General features: G+C 39.5%; 1 protein-coding gene across 11 annotated transcripts in view; it reads left to right on the top strand.

Moving 5' to 3' along the window:
• The window catches only part of DTNB (dystrobrevin beta), a 214,767-nt gene that overhangs the window by 30,304 nt on the left and 168,953 nt on the right, over positions 1-15,510 (top strand). For 10 of the 11 annotated variants that reach the window (XM_030037505.2, XM_030037503.1, XM_030037506.2 and 7 more), the window contains 2 exons: positions 8,155-8,309; positions 15,302-15,407. The exons of the other annotated variant lie outside the window; for it this stretch is intronic. In XM_030037505.2, the coding sequence (XP_029893365.1) occupies positions 8,155-8,309; positions 15,302-15,407 (261 nt within the window). The remainder of the gene's footprint in view (positions 1-8,154; positions 8,310-15,301; positions 15,408-15,510) is intronic. 11 annotated transcript variants of the gene reach the window in all.

Here is a 15,510-nt window from a genome sequence, read left to right as displayed (position 1 = left end):
GTACTTTTCTCTCTCTGTCTTTTCATAATGTCTGCTTTTCTTCATAGCATTTGAAGCTTCCTTTTTTCTTATTCTGTTGGCTCCTGTTTCCTTTGCCACTGTAACTTTCTTCTTTATAAAAATTCTTAACTGACGTTCATACATGTTGAAGGAAAGGCTTTTAACTACTTTCACTGAATAGTGCTGCTTATTATATCTTTGTTATATTCTGGTTGTCATGCCTTTTGCTTATTCTTTCTTGTATCTTATCAGCTGACCTTTAGATTGCATTGTACTTCTGGGATCTTTCCTCCCGTATCTGCTGTCCCTTTTTTCTTGGTGCACTTCTCTTTGGATATGGAGCATCATTTTCAAAGAGCATGTGACTTTGAATTTTACATGTTTTGGACAGTAACACTTCTGTCTTTTTTTTTTTTTTTTTTTAAATTCAATGTTAAAACTCAGTTCCTCTCCTTGCCTTTTCACTATGTCACTCACACTGACTTCCCACCATTTGATGTTTCTGGGCTAGTTCTTATGACAGAGCACTAACTGTTGGCCACACCTATTTAAAACCTGGTTTTGATGAGGGTTTTTTTGTTGTTCTGTCAGATACAATATCTTATGAGTCAACTGACAAAGAAAAATTTCTTTATCCGTAACTGTAATGGTAATGCTGATTTGCCACTGCTTTGTATGGTCATGGCACTTTCTTCACATGCACCGTCTGCTATGGACACTCCTCTGTCACTTCTGGTTACTCCTCTGTCCCCTCATGTGCTCATTGTTGTCTCTGCTTAGTTGCACAGAAAGACTGGAACCACCTCACTATTATTCTATAAAATGCTCACAGTGCTGCGTGCAAGGTTAGACATGGAGGCAGAGTCAGCACAGGATTGTCCAGGAAAAGGGGCTTTTGGCTAATTTGGAATTGAGATTTTAGGAGTACAGGAAATCTGTGCAGGAGGGAAAAGCTTTCTCTGAACCAGGATAGAATTAGGCTGTTGACTTCTCAGACAAGGCCATAGGACAGCATTCTGTGGAATGTGGGAGAAGATCTGAGATTCAGGATACCAGGATCTTGTAAACCTTCTGGGGGCAGAGGAGAAGAGAGCAAGTGTGTCATATTGTTAGCGGAATCAGTTTCTGAGTATCACCAGAACTCAAGAAAAATAATAAAATAGCTGAACTATTAACTGTTGGTTACCTGTCTTTCTGAAAACTTTCTAAGGGGCTAGGGAATGGGAAGAAGAAAATGTCATGTGAAGTTTGGGAGGAAGGATGCGGGCACCTGCAAGCCTGTATACCTGACACATGTTCTGGGCAAGCTGTTAGTAATAAAGGGTGAAATTAGTTGCCACATGGATAAATGAGGTTTTATTGTTGAGGGAAATGGCTTTTGTGAAAGGATGCCTTATAAAACCACAGGAGTTCGTTAAAGGAGGAAAAAAAAAAAAAGAAAGATGGACAAAGGAGTTCTGTTTCTGCTACAGACTTCTTGGATTTCTGAAAGGCATTCAGGAAGGTCCTTTATCAAATGCTTAAAGAGATTTAAAAGTTTGATGAAAGGGATGAAAGGTGGGGTCTTTGCGCAGGTAGAAAACTGTCTAAAAGGAACCAAAAAGGAACAATAAAGATCCTTTTGGTATATTGAGATTGGTGGATAGTGCTGGACCTAAACTGTTTTAAACACGGTCATAGGTGATGTTGGAAAATACAGTGAAAGGGGACAATTTGATACAAAGTAGATCAGTGTAGTAAAAGCTAAAATAAACTGAAGAGTTGTAGCATCATCTGACAACACTGAGTAACTGTGAAATAAAATGTTAGGTGAAATTCAGTGTGAATATATGTGAAGTGGTGCATGCTGGAGGAGTGAAATGTAATCCTAATGTGATGCACAGAAAGGTGAGCTAAGAAAGTTGTTGCTCAGAGGAGAGATCTTGGAGCTATACTTCTATGAAGATGTTGACACTCTGTGTAGTAATGGCTAGAAAACATAAGAAATGTTACAGAGGGGAAGGATGTGAAGAACAAAGTGGAGAGGTAAAGGCACTGTATAAATCCATGGTGTCTTTATGCCTTGAGTAAGTGCTGCTCTAGTACCCCTCGTCTGGTACTCTGCCCTTTCCAGTTCTGATACATCTTTTCTGAGAAGAATGACAGAGATCATCAAAGGTAGAGAAAGCTTTCTGTACAAAGAACAACTAGATAAAGCAGGATTCTTCAAACTGGAAAGAAAAATGGTGGTAAAAGGGTAGTGTTCTATAAAATCACGAGCAACATGGTGAATATAAAACAGCTGTTCCTTTCCCCTTCCAGTACAAGAACTAAACGGCAGTAACTGAAATTAGCAGTGACAGACTGAAATAACAAAAACCAATACTTCTTTAAACTTGACCAAAGCATGCTGTTGGTATCAAACATTTACACCACTTGATTACTCCTTGAACCAATTTCACTGAAGGCAAATTCATCAAAGGTTGCTGAATGCAAAGATACTCTCAGTGAGTGGAGGAATATTCTGGGGAACGTGCTTGCCTGAGCCATACGCTGTTGGGATAAACAGACTTTTGATCTGATCTGCCTCAGCTGTTCTCATATTCTTTATTTCTTCTTCTGATTGTTATGAATATGCTGTCCTGGTTTTTTTTTTCCCTTTCCTGTCTTTCCCACCTGTGTCTGATTACTGACCCATTTCATCACTGAACTTCTTCTGTTTCCAGTTTACTTGTTCCCTTGATTCCACCCCCACTCCTGCACTGCCTCCACTCCCTTTCCTAAGCAGGCTGTGTCAGCTCTAGCTCAGCTGGAATGCAAGGCTTTCTGGAAATCCTGGAAGTTGTAAATATGTTTTTTTTTTTTCTCATCTTATAATTTATATGAATGATAGTAACTTGGTCTCTGTACTTGCATATGTACAGTCTTATTTTTTTAAATTCTGAAAATGTGAACAAATGGAGTGTTTTTCAGTCCATACAGTGTCTGACAGCACATATGAAATGGGAGTTGTTCAATGATACCACTTTGCTGTCTCTGGAAAAGATTATTTCCTGTGATGTGATACTCCTTGCAAAAAACTTTACATGGTGTGCAAGGTAGGAATTGTAAACCCAGCCTACTGCTATGAACTTTATGATTTTTGTCATAGCTTTTTAAGCCCTAGAAATGCTGTATAAAAATGTCAAATTTTGTAGATTCAGATGATTTCATTTTGGCATTCAAGTAGATTGATTGTGAAGTAATTAGTGCTTCCTTCCATGTCATTTCTGCAAGTAAATTGCAAACAGAACTTCAAGTAATCAAGACTCCATCCTGCTCATTTTAAGGGCTGTCTGACTTCCCTGATGACTGGCTCTACCTGTGTGGTGCTCCTTGGCTCCCTTGCCTCACTAGCTCATTTTTTCCTCTCACCATCTGGCTCTGGTAAGCCTTTAGTGCTTACTGAAGTTCACCCTGAAAATTCATACAATAATGTGTGCTAAATAGTAGGTTTCACATAATAAAGGTCCTGAAAGTTAATCTGCTGTAGATGAATTAGCCTGATTGTGGGGTTTTGATTTTGGGGAGAGGGTATTTTGTTTTTTGGAGGAGTGGGGGTGAAGGGGGAGTTACTTGTTTTGGTCCTAATCAGTGGACCAAAGTAGCAGTAGTAATAATATGTGGTTTGTTGTGGTATCCCAATCTATTCAAACTGAACAAGCTCAGTGCATGATTGCATACAGGCTTTCTTACATCTCATTTGTTTATAACAAATGTTAGGAGTTGCCACAACATCTGCTGATCTGATAGAGGTAAGGCTGCTGCGGTGTCATGTCCCCAGTCCACCAGTGATGAGGGTAAGCATGCATTCCCAGTAGGAACACGCGCACGCAGCCACATGACAGAAAATACCCATGTGAAAACGAACAGCACCAATGACCTTGTTCTGTTCCCTGCCTTCTGCCTGATCAGGATGAAAGCCTGTTAGTGGCATAAATAGATACATATATGCACATGCCTGTACAGTATGGATCTCTCCAGTGACTGGCTTTAGATGCTCATCTATCTTGTAGCTGGTCCTTGGAGCCTCTTAGATCCTCTCTTCTCTCCAGTATCTGTCCCAGACTTAGGACCTCTCTGATACCTAGCTCTCAAACTCTAATCACTAAATTTTCCTCCAAAAGCATGTTCATAATCTCCTTGTAGGTGTTTGGGTGGTGTTGTTAGGTCTTAGTGTCTTATCCTCTCCAGACTGAACAATTCGTGTTTCCTCAGCCTGCCCTCATAGGGGAAGTGCTCCAGTGTACTGACCATCCTTGTAGACCTCTACAGAGCTTACTTCAGTTTGTCTTTTATATTCTGTGATTCTCAACAATTCTTTGATTCTGGGGGTCCCAAAACTGGACACAATACCTAGAAGAGGTCTGACAAGTGCTGAGTGGAGGAGGATAATCACTACCCTCTACTAGCTGAGCTCCTGTTTGTACAGCCCAGGATGATGTTGGCCACCTTTGCTGCCAGAGCGCGCTGCTGGCTCATGTTCAGCTTGTGATCTCAAAACCCAGAAGAACGTTTCCAGCAGAGCTGCTCCCCAACCAGGCAGTCCCAAGCCTGGATCACTGCTGGAGTCTTTTCCTTCCCAGGGGCAGGAATTTGCATTTGTTCTTTTTCAATTTCATACAGTTTCTGCTGGCCCGTTCCTCCAGCTGGTCTAGGTCCTGCTGGACGGCAGCCCTTGCCCTCAAGGGTATCACCTGGTCCTCCCAATTTGGCATCATCTGCAAACTCGACAAGAGTGCACTCTGGTACCTCTCCTAGATCATTGATAGACATGTTGAGCAGGACATGTCTCAGGACAGATTCCAGCAGTAGTCTACTTGGTTTTGGCCTCCATATAGAATTTGACCCATTATCCACTACCCTCCAAGCCTGATCATCCAACCAGCTACTCACCCATCTGGTTGTTCACCCATGCAGACTGTGACATCCCAGGCTGGATACTGGAATGTCGTGGGGAAATAAAAAGTAAAAAGCCTTGCTCAAGTTGAGGTGAATGATACCTACAAATTCAGTCATCTTATCACAGAAGACAATCAAGCTGGTCAGGTGTGATTTAGTCTCGGTAGATCCATTTCTTTCCTGTATGCAGGAGTGTGCACCAAGAAGGGTTGCTCCATGATTGTCCCAGCAACTGAAGTGGGACTGACTGGCCTGTATTTCCTTGGATTGTCCTTTTGATCTTAATGCATACTTTGGATTAATGCCAAAAAAACCTGCACACACATACATACCCAAAAAGCACAGTCAAACCAATTCATCTGTTAAATTTATTTTCTTGGCTTTTACCGATATTAAACCTGCTATTTAACAAATATTTTAGGAATTTGTACAATAAAAATTGACAGCTTCATAGGAATTGAGACACAGGATACACTCAAGGTCAAGACCCTAGAAAATGAGGGTGCCAGGTTTTTGTTGCTTTTTTAACTTAATTGGAGAAATGGTTGAGCCTTCAGCTGAAACTGTACAAAGCGTCAGGCAAACACCTTGATTGGAAAACACAGAACAGTCAATTTTGGCAGTTATAAGCAACTGAAAAGAGGCTCTCAAGGGAGCTTTTGGACAGGTTTAACAGATGATATTATGAGTTCTGTTCCTAATGTAAAAGTTTTACTACAAACTTTTGAAAAAAGGAAATAGTGAGTTGCACAAGTACCATTTTACGTTGGTATTTTGGGGACTGAGAAGTGCTTTTTGTAGTTCTAAATTTTTTTATTCTTTCTGGTTAAAAATAAAATTATAGCATAGTAGCATTGAACTTAAATTTTTGTATGAGAATTAAAGTATAATACCTTGTCATCAGGAAACTCTTAGCATGTGCCTGTTGTGACCCTGAGGTGAGCTCTTGAGAAATTACATTGTTAGCTTTTGTTTTGCTTGAGGTTTTCTCTTTGAGGGTAATTTACTGCCCTTTAAAAGGGCAGATGACTATATAATTATATCCTACTAATCTTTGTTTTCCAATTTCACTGGTAATTTCCCATGTGGGAAGTTCCCTCTGTAAATGAGTTCAATTTTACTTTGACTATAAACCCACTTTTTTTGTGACCGCAAGATATAGGTTAGTAGGGTTTGTTTGGGTTATTTTTGTTGTTTAATTTACCCTTGATATAGCCTGTTCTATTTTATCTCATTTTCAATTTATTTCCATGGCTTTAATTACTTTCTCTTTAAAATCATTTAAATCTTGCATACTGTTCAGATCAGATTAATAGACTGTATGTACCCAGAAGATTTCTGCCCTTTTTTAAATACAAGTACTGTCATGTTCTAGTCATGTTCTACCAGTCCCACCTTGACAGATTTATTACTAGACCTTCAGTTTCTGTGCATTTGCCAGTTCTGGAGTGATTCTGTTCTCAAATGGATTAGGATTCTGGAAGTTTGGCTGTCTAATTAGTATTAGTTGTTTCCATAATGTTCATTTGTGTGCATTTTGATCCTGACTTTTCTTCCACATTCAATTTTCAGGTTGAATTTCATTTCTCTGCTTGGCTTAATTTTCTAAAATACAGCATTCCCACGACCCCCATTTCGCCTCCCCCCCCCTTCCTAATATGGTTTGTAAGATTATTCAACAAGGGCTTCCGACCTTCAGTTCAAGCTTGTCTGTTTAGCCAGTGGTACAAATTCCAGATAGCTTTATCACCCTTAACTTAGATATTGTATGCTTCTTTGTGAGCTCGTTCATCCAGGAGATTGGAATAATTTCTCTGGTTTACTAGAAATATGCCTTGCTGAAATAGTCTTTTATTTACAGACCTAGTTTTGGTCACTTAAATTAAGCTTATTTTCTGTCAACATATCCTTTTTGATGTTTAATTACTGATGGTGTCTTAAATAACCTCATAGATGATTCAGTGTTAGTGAAGAATTCTGGTATCTGTCACACCTTGGAAAACATTAGGTCTTACTAATATTAGTGCTCTTATTAGACAAATCTTCCTTTATAGAGTAATCTGACTCTGCAAGTATCTCGGAGACCCAATTTTGCTGTTTGAGAGATTTGCCTTTTCCAATGAGGTTTTTGATCCCAGGACAGTTCTGCTTTACATGCATGCAGCTGTCCTAATATTTTATACGACATAATTTTCTTATAATGCTATCTACACATATTCTCCTATACTTTTACCTTTCCTGAGACATGAGAGCTGGGAGCTTTGGGTTGGTCTTGTGGAATGGCTGGAGCAGGGCGGTTGGAGGAGTTAAGCTCTGTGCAGTAAGGGGATAGAGGGACTCCAGAGCAGGAGGCTCAGGAGACATCCTTCTGTCCACATGCCCATAGCTAGGAGCATGGCGTGGGAGTGAAAATACCTGCAGAACTGCCCTCCTCCCTGCCACCTTCTGGGACCACCCTCCCTACCTTTCTTTTTCCATGTATACACAGGATTGCTGAACATCTTGCTCGATTCTCTTTTTGGTTTCAGAAATACATTTAGCCCCACATAGCTAATTAAAAACCACACCTCGTCTTATCACAAATGTTTTTCTTGTGTAAGGACAAAAGTTCCTATTCTAGCTCTTCAGTGTGTGTAGCATCTCTGATATAAAATAAGATCAGATTTCCTCTTCCCCATCCGCTCAGCTGCATGGCTCATGTATTTTAGCCTTGGAGATGGAGGTCATTGCACCCCAGTTTCTCACTACTTTACATCTGATGCTCTCTTCTAATGCTGTGTTACTTAAATTCAACGTGCTGTTGACGTGCACCAGATTTACCAGGATTTTTGCCAGTTTTGACTTTGTGATTCTTACAATGTTTTTAATTCTAGGAGACTCCTCAGGGGATTTTATGTAGTTTTATTTTGAAGGCATAAACTTGAAGATTTAATGTTCTATAACTTTTATAATGCCTCCTAGCCTCTGCTTTCTTGCTATTACAGTTAATGTACTGGCAGGATCTTTTCTCAAGACTGGGTGAGATGGAGTGTAGGAAACAGGAAGATTTATATGATAGCATGTTTGAATATGTTCATTTATAATTTTTTTTTTCTTGGTAGCAAGTGATAAGAAACTATGTTCAGAATAAAACAAAAAGAAATTTCTTGGGGTTTAAATGGATTGAAATAAATTTTTTTTCTTTTCTGTAGTAAGCATGTATTTACTGTAGGGTTTTATTATATTTTCTTACAGATATTTTCTCTCAAATATCAGATTCAAATGGACTAATGATATTTACAAAGTTTGATCAGTTTTTGAAAGAAGTTCTAAAACTTCCAACAGCTGTGTTTGAGGGGCCTTCTTTTGGATACACAGAGCATTCTGTGCGGACCTGTTTCCCACAACAAGTAAGAGTTAACAAAACAGGATTTTTGTATTGCTTGTTAATACTGTGCTTTCTTCTGAAGTCCACTGGCTGTGTTGGTTGTAGTTTGTATGGGGTTTGGGATGGGGGGAGGGTGGTGGTAATATGTGCTATATAAACTAAGCAGTTTTAAGACAGTCTGAATAATTTAAAATAGTATGTCTAGGTTCTTGGCAATTAAAGGATTTTGTACAATTTTAGGTTGTTCCCCCTCCTTGAAGGGACACTTCTGTTCCCTATCAGAACAACAGCAAGGATGACCTATTTCTATTCTAAAACATGAAACACCATTTTTACTATTTTCCCTTGATTTTTTTTTTTTAAGCCTTCTCAGTATGTTAAGAGTATTACTGTCAACAAATCACTTGCTAATTGGTTGGGTCTGTACAAAATAAATGTTTATTGTACACATAGTTTATTTTATGTATGTGTAGTTTATTTTTAAATCAATTTCACTGTTGTGCTTATTGGTATAGCTGTTTTTTCCAAAATATTTCCATTAAATGTAATGTTTGGAATAGATGTTGTAGTAATGATCTTAAAAGAGCTTTTTATTTCTTTATGCATTTTAGTTGTAATTTAATTGTTCCAAGGATTTGTTTCTGATTTGAGATAATGTAAATAGTATAAATAATCCTTAAATCAACTGTAAACATGAACCTAGATAATCTTAGGCCTAAAATTAAATGTTTAGACTCTGGTCATGATTACGTTCCAGAAAAAGTATTTAGATTTAGAATTTATAGCCACTTTTCCTAAATTTAAATAGCAATCAGTATACTTGAAATACAGCACAGTAGGAACCAGCCTTTGATTTAGGAAATGATGAGGGCTCCAGCTCATCTGTGAGTTACTGAGGACAGAGTTTCATTTTACTGATAGTGTAATTAATAAATATTTTTTTCTTTTTCCATGCTGGCTGAGGCATTTGTGGGCCATACTTGTTCCCACGGACATGCCACCCTTTCTGTTATGTCAGCGCAAGCTGTTTATGCACGTAGGTAAAGTGATCCGATCAAATCAAGTTTCATGTTAGTGGCAGTGCTGTTGAATGGAAAACCTCGGCCTCACTGTGGAGCTGTAGAAGTCAGACGTTGGATTCTAAGCTCTACGTGCCCTTTCCGTTGTCTGCAAAGGCAATGGGGACGGGGTTTTTGTTTTGTTCAGAAGCCCGCACTCTGAAGTGACCATTTCTCTCTTAACCATAAAGAGAGGCTAGTGTAGCAAGCTAGACTTTGACAGTTGACTGAGATTTCTAAGATATTTGATGCAAATCTCGCCATGGTAGCCAAGTGAGGTATAGTAACTGCCCATGAATACAAGCCAGCCGTGTGCCCAGGTGGCCAAGAAGGCCAACGGCATCCTGGCATGTATCAGAAATAGCGTGGCCAGCAGGACTAGGGCAGTGATCATCCATCCCCCTGTACTCGGCACTGGGGAGGCCGCACCTTGAGTACTGTGTTTCATTTTTGGGCACCCTCACTACAGGAAACACATGGAGGTGCTGGAGCGTGTCCAAAGAGCAGCAACAAGCTGGTGAAGGGGTCCGGAGCACAAGTCCTGTGAGGAGCGGCTGAGGGAACTGGGGCTGTTTAACCTGGAGAAAAGGAAGCTGAGGGGAGACCTTATCGCTCTCTACAACTACCTGAAAGGAGGTTGTAGCAAGGTGGGTCTCGGTCTCTTTTCCCAAGTAAGAAGTGATAGGATGAGAGGAAACAGCCTCAAGTTGCACCAGGGGAGGTTTAGATTGGATATTAGGAAAAATTTCTTCATGGAAAGGGTGGTCAAGCACTGGAACAGGCTGCCCAGGGAAGTGGTTGAGTCACCATCCCTGGAGGTATTTAAAAGACGTGTAGACATGGTGCTTAGGGACGTGGTTTAGTGGTGGACTTGGCAGTGCTAGGTTAACGGTTGGACTTGATGATCTTAAGGGTCTTTTCCAACCTAAATGATTCTACGATTCTGTGATTTGCACGTGGCTTGCCTGCAGCATGTCTTAGCACTCTTTGACTTTGGCTCCCATGAACAATAAAGCTGATTCTTCACGTTGATTCACTTTCAGAAATTCCTTGGCTCTCATTTTATTCAGGAAAACAAAATCCCTAGTGTAAGGCCAGGTTTGTAGAGAGTAGTAATGTGTTTTTAATTAATCCAGATATACACTGTACCCCAAGACAGTTCTTTCATTGATTTGAAAACATTGAAACAAACAGGTCCTGGGAAGTAGATAGATAATGTCTTAGATTTAATTCCATTTTCTTATGCCTCCCAGATCTGAAAATAAGCTTCCCAAAGGTACTTCTGTGATATTCTCCTTTTACAGCCTATCATTTTGCTGAAATTCTCTCCAGATGGCATTGATAAAGCTGTGGGACATGATGGACATGCAAGCTACATCTGTACTAGTTAACTAAACAGTGCCTTGAGCTGTTCTGTGGTCCTAAGGCCAACTGGAATGGTCTAACCACATCCATGCTATTAAACTCTCTTATTCCCTCAAGCAGGGTGGTTACATGGAAGCTGTTTATTAAAAATGATTCCTAGCTGATATTAACACCTGATCTGGCTGCTGGAATCATTTGGGAGAGTGAGTGGTTAAACCAGGCACAGGTTTAATAACATAAAAGCATGCAGGATTGAGTTTTAGTGCCAGGAACATTCCCTAGTGTTATTTAAACTGCCAAGAGACAAATCCTTCCTGGCCAGCTGTGGTTCCTGGCTTACCCATGGAGGTCCTGGTTCTGGGAGCCACTTCTTTCAGGTGCCAAAGGCTGATAATTTACTGCTGTCTGAGTGGTGAGAGGGCAGACAGGCAAAGAAGTGTCAGTGATTGTATACGCTCCACAGCTCTCTTTCATTTCTTGGGTCACAGATAGAATAATTCAAACTTGTTGCCCACGCAAAATGGAGTTTATCGAGATGCTTTTGGCAAGAGCTGCGTTCTTTGTGATGGCTTCCAGATGTATAAAGAGTTTCCAGTAATAATTTACTATTCTAGGTCAAGTGGGGGCTTCCACAGATGTAAGGTATCATGTCATACTTTTCTTAAGACTTGTTCACTTGGCTACAGTCCATCTATTTGTTAGAGATGATGTATCACCATGACATTCCCTGCCTCAGTCAGAATCTTTCTATGTTTATGGCACAGCCTGCCCTGTCATTGCAGAGGTGTGTCCACTTTATATCTCATTTACAGAGCAGTTTAATTTCTACTGAGCTGAGAAGTTCACCTTGGAGACTTAGGAGCCAGGAGCTTGGCTTCTGTACAGTCAAACTGCACGTTATTCTGTTGAAACTCAGCAGCACAAACTATACAAGCAGGCCTAGATAGGCATTGGTTTGTGTGTACCTTACATGAAAGCTTTGCTAAAGCATTGGCTAACTTAGGCTTCATGGACAGTATGGCTGGTAGCTGAACTGACTGCACAAGCTTAACAGTGTCAGAAGGATGGTCAGGATGTACAGTCTTATTAAAGCAACTAATAAGAATATTAAGAACAGGATGGTCTTGTGTATAAAGGATGGTGTAAGCATACTCTGACAGAGTTGCAGTTTAAGCACAAGATGCAGGACAGTTAGAGATACAGGTGGGGTCTAATACACAGCTGCTTAGATCGGTGTACCTTGTTTTGATCACTGCAGAGTTAAAAATTGCATATCTTTGTGTTGGCTCAGAGGATGTGGTTTTGTGCCAGTATTTTGTGGGGAAATATATATGCATTAACATCTTGTTGAAACAAGCATGTTGGCAGTATAACAATAAAACTGGCTGAGTTTTTGCTATTGAAGCAAGCCTACGGTGGTCTTCTAAATGTAAGAATAGCATGGGTAAAATCTGCCACTGCACCACCTGCAAGAAGATCTGAGATTACAGAGCTATTAAGAGAAGTAGGAATGCTAACAGCAATTGGTGAAAACAATTAATAAAATAGGATAGACAGTAAGCAGGTGATTACAGAGAGCATCTGTGCAGAAATGCATTTGTTCTCCTGCAGAGCATTTGACCCTCACAACTGGTTGTGCCTTCACATTTACTAATGTTCAGTTTATGTTCTTGGAACCTGCTTGGAAGATTATTTGATTGTTGTTGCATAACAAATGGTGATTGAGTGATGTTTTGGGGTTGCTCCATGGTTGGGTTCTGAACTCAGTAGGAAATGTTAGACCAGTGACAAAAAAGGGCTTTATCTAGGCTTCTACTCTGACACATTCATAATTTCCAGGAGAAGGAGACTGCGGTTTGCTTTCCTGTCAACTCAGCCATTACCAAGAATGCCTATGCCCAGACAGACAAGATGTAGCAGTGATAACGCTGTGTGATTCTTTTTGGTCAATTGGTGGCAAAATATCCTACCTGTATTGGTGAAAAAACCACAAAGCCTGTGCCCTGACTGCCCTCCTGTGAATTACATGGAAGTTGCATCACTCCGTACACAGGCTTTGACAACTCATAAGGTTCTCCATGCTTAAAGGGAACCCATTTTTTTTCTTTGAGGAACATCCTTGTCTATAGCAGGAAGAAACTCTCCTGCTAGGTTTAGGTTCTTCCACCACTGTTTGTCTCATATACCACGCTCTAATCATAGACTCTTAGAATTATAGAACGGTTTGGGTTGAAAGGGATCTCTGATGATCATCTAGTCCAACCCCCTGCCATGGGCAGGGATGTCTTTCACTAGATCAGGTTGCTCAAAGCCCCATCCAACCTGACCTTGAAAGCTTCCAGTGGTGAGGCATCCACAACTTCTCTGGGCAACCTCTTCCAATGTCTCACCACCCTCATAAAAAAAATTTCTTCCTCATGTCCAATTTAAACTAAACCTACCCATTTTCAAGTTTAAAACCATTACCCCATGTCCTATCACTACATGCCCTGGTAAAAAGTCTTTCTCCATATTTCATAAACCCCCCTTTATATATTGAAAGGCCACAATAAGATCACCTCCCTGTCTTCTGTATGTTTCGACATGTTTTCCAGGAGGATCTGTTCCATGACCTTAACAGGCATGGAGGTGAGGCTGACTGGTAGTTCCTAGGATCCTCCTTTTTACACTTTTTAAAAATAGGTGTGATGTGTAATGGATCCTGAGTCTTGTCTCCAGAAAACTTGTCTGTCTGTGAGCAGTATTTATTATTTGCAGTAACCTTCATACTCTTGTATATGAAACAGTATGAGAGATGAGAGCCAAGGCAAAATTGGGAACTTTGGAGGCATTTTGATAAAGTTGTACAATACTGATACAAGTAACTGGTAATTATGTTAAAATTTGAAACATACAGTCTGCACATCTATTACAGATGCTGCTGCCATTTAACAACATAAACACAGTGGTTTCTGGTTGTGTGAGCAGCCCTTTGTGGTCTCAGACATTGCATACCACTATCAGTTAATTCCCAGTTAAAAACTGTGGTTCTCCTTCTATCAGAAGGCTTGGTTCAGCATATTTAGAGTGTTTCATGGCCTTACCGAGAGGTGCATTTGTTAAAAGATTTTGGATTTCTTCAGCCAAAGAGAGGGGAAGGCAGGTTGACTGTGTGTAGTTATTAATAGCCTGAAAGATGACTTGGCTTTGAGGAGGAGGGAAGGCTGGGATTGCCAGGCAAGATCCAGGCATTCGTTCTTGTACAGGTAGTGCGTATGATGTTGTATCTGGCAAAGGAAATTCTTGGACTGTCTTGTAGGAGCAGTTAAATATTCAGGAAAAGTTTTCATTTATTAAGCAGAGAGACTGGAACAAGGACACCTTATAAAAGTCAGAAGAAGTAAGATTAAATATTTCTTAGAATTTTCCTTAATGATAACTGGGATAGATAATTATAATTCCATATTATCTCTCCAGGGTAGTTAGCTGCAGAGGTATTAGATATATATATATTTGCCACTAATCATGAAAATATTGATGCTTTAAATTTAAACATTCCGTTTAATTTAAAAAAAAAAAAACAACAACAACAAACAAACCAAACAAACAAAAAAACCCCAAACAACCAATCCACAGCCAAAAAAAAGCTGCAAACAAAAAACACCTTAATTTTTGGCATGATAGTTGCAAGTGAAAGCTACAGTTAGTTTCACAGCTCCTAGAAAACCAGACTGGCTTTTCCTCTAGCTCTGCTTACCCTCCCTGTTGTGGATGCTTTTTGGAGTAACACTGCCATATGCTAAGGTGAGAAAAAAGTGCCATCTGACCAGCTGGTCTTCTGCCTGTGAGAAGTTCTTAAGCATCTAGCTTATTGTATGCAAAAGCCAACATATTCTTTCTTTGTATCCATAATATTCTTAGCTGTTTTTCTTACCAATTATCTCCATCTGTTTGTATTTGCAGCAGATATTTTCTCTTGCTCACTTGAATTTGAAACCTTAGAAAATATTACTCTTAACATGCCTGACTTCCTTCTCATAATGATTTCATTTCAATTTTGTTTTTATTGACAGTTTTTTTAAATCTTAGCCTAGTTCTCCCCTTGCTTTTTTTTTTTATTTCGCCTTTTTAGAAAAAATTCATTTACTGTATGGATCACGTATGAATATTAGTTGTAATTACTATTTTATGTGCGTCTACTCTTTTCAGTTCTGTCTGTATGTTTGAAATACCGTTTTCTACATTGTCAAATAACCTCCACTCACATTTGTTCTATTCCTCTTCAAAATAAGACTCTTTAACTGCAACTCAGGAACTAATCCTGACTGACTAGTCCTCCATTTTTGGGAGTTTTCTGTTCATCTGTTTGTCACTTATTTTTGTATGATTATATCATGTGTATACTAATACCTTCTTTGTAGTGTTACTGTTTGCCTAATGTAGACTGAAACTCCCTGAGCAAAGAAGTTGTGATATTTATCTCTTTATAGCATATGAAATATTCCTGGTAGACAGAAGTTGAGTCATAGAGAGATTTGAAGGCTGAAGTAGTTTTGGTATACAAAATTGAATTTTTTCTTATAATTAAGTTCTATTTTTCTTTTCTTTGCAGAAAAAGATCATGCTAAACATGTTTTTAGACACATTGATGGCTGATCCACCTCCTCAGTGCCTTGTGTGGCTGCCTCTGATGCACAGACTTGCCCATGTTGAAAATGGTAAATGGAATATTTTCTTGTTTGAAACATCTGGTCAGAGCAGGGTTTCTGTTCAACATATGTAAATATGCTGTCCTTTCTCATGTAACGAAGCACTTAATGC

This window comes from Aquila chrysaetos, chromosome 15 (genome assembly GCF_900496995.4).
Source record: "Aquila chrysaetos chrysaetos chromosome 15, bAquChr1.4, whole genome shotgun sequence".
NCBI lineage: Eukaryota > Metazoa > Chordata > Aves > Accipitriformes > Accipitridae > Aquila > Aquila chrysaetos.
The sequence above is the reverse complement of the archived record's forward strand: the minus strand, read 5'-3'. Positions and strand labels throughout refer to the sequence as shown.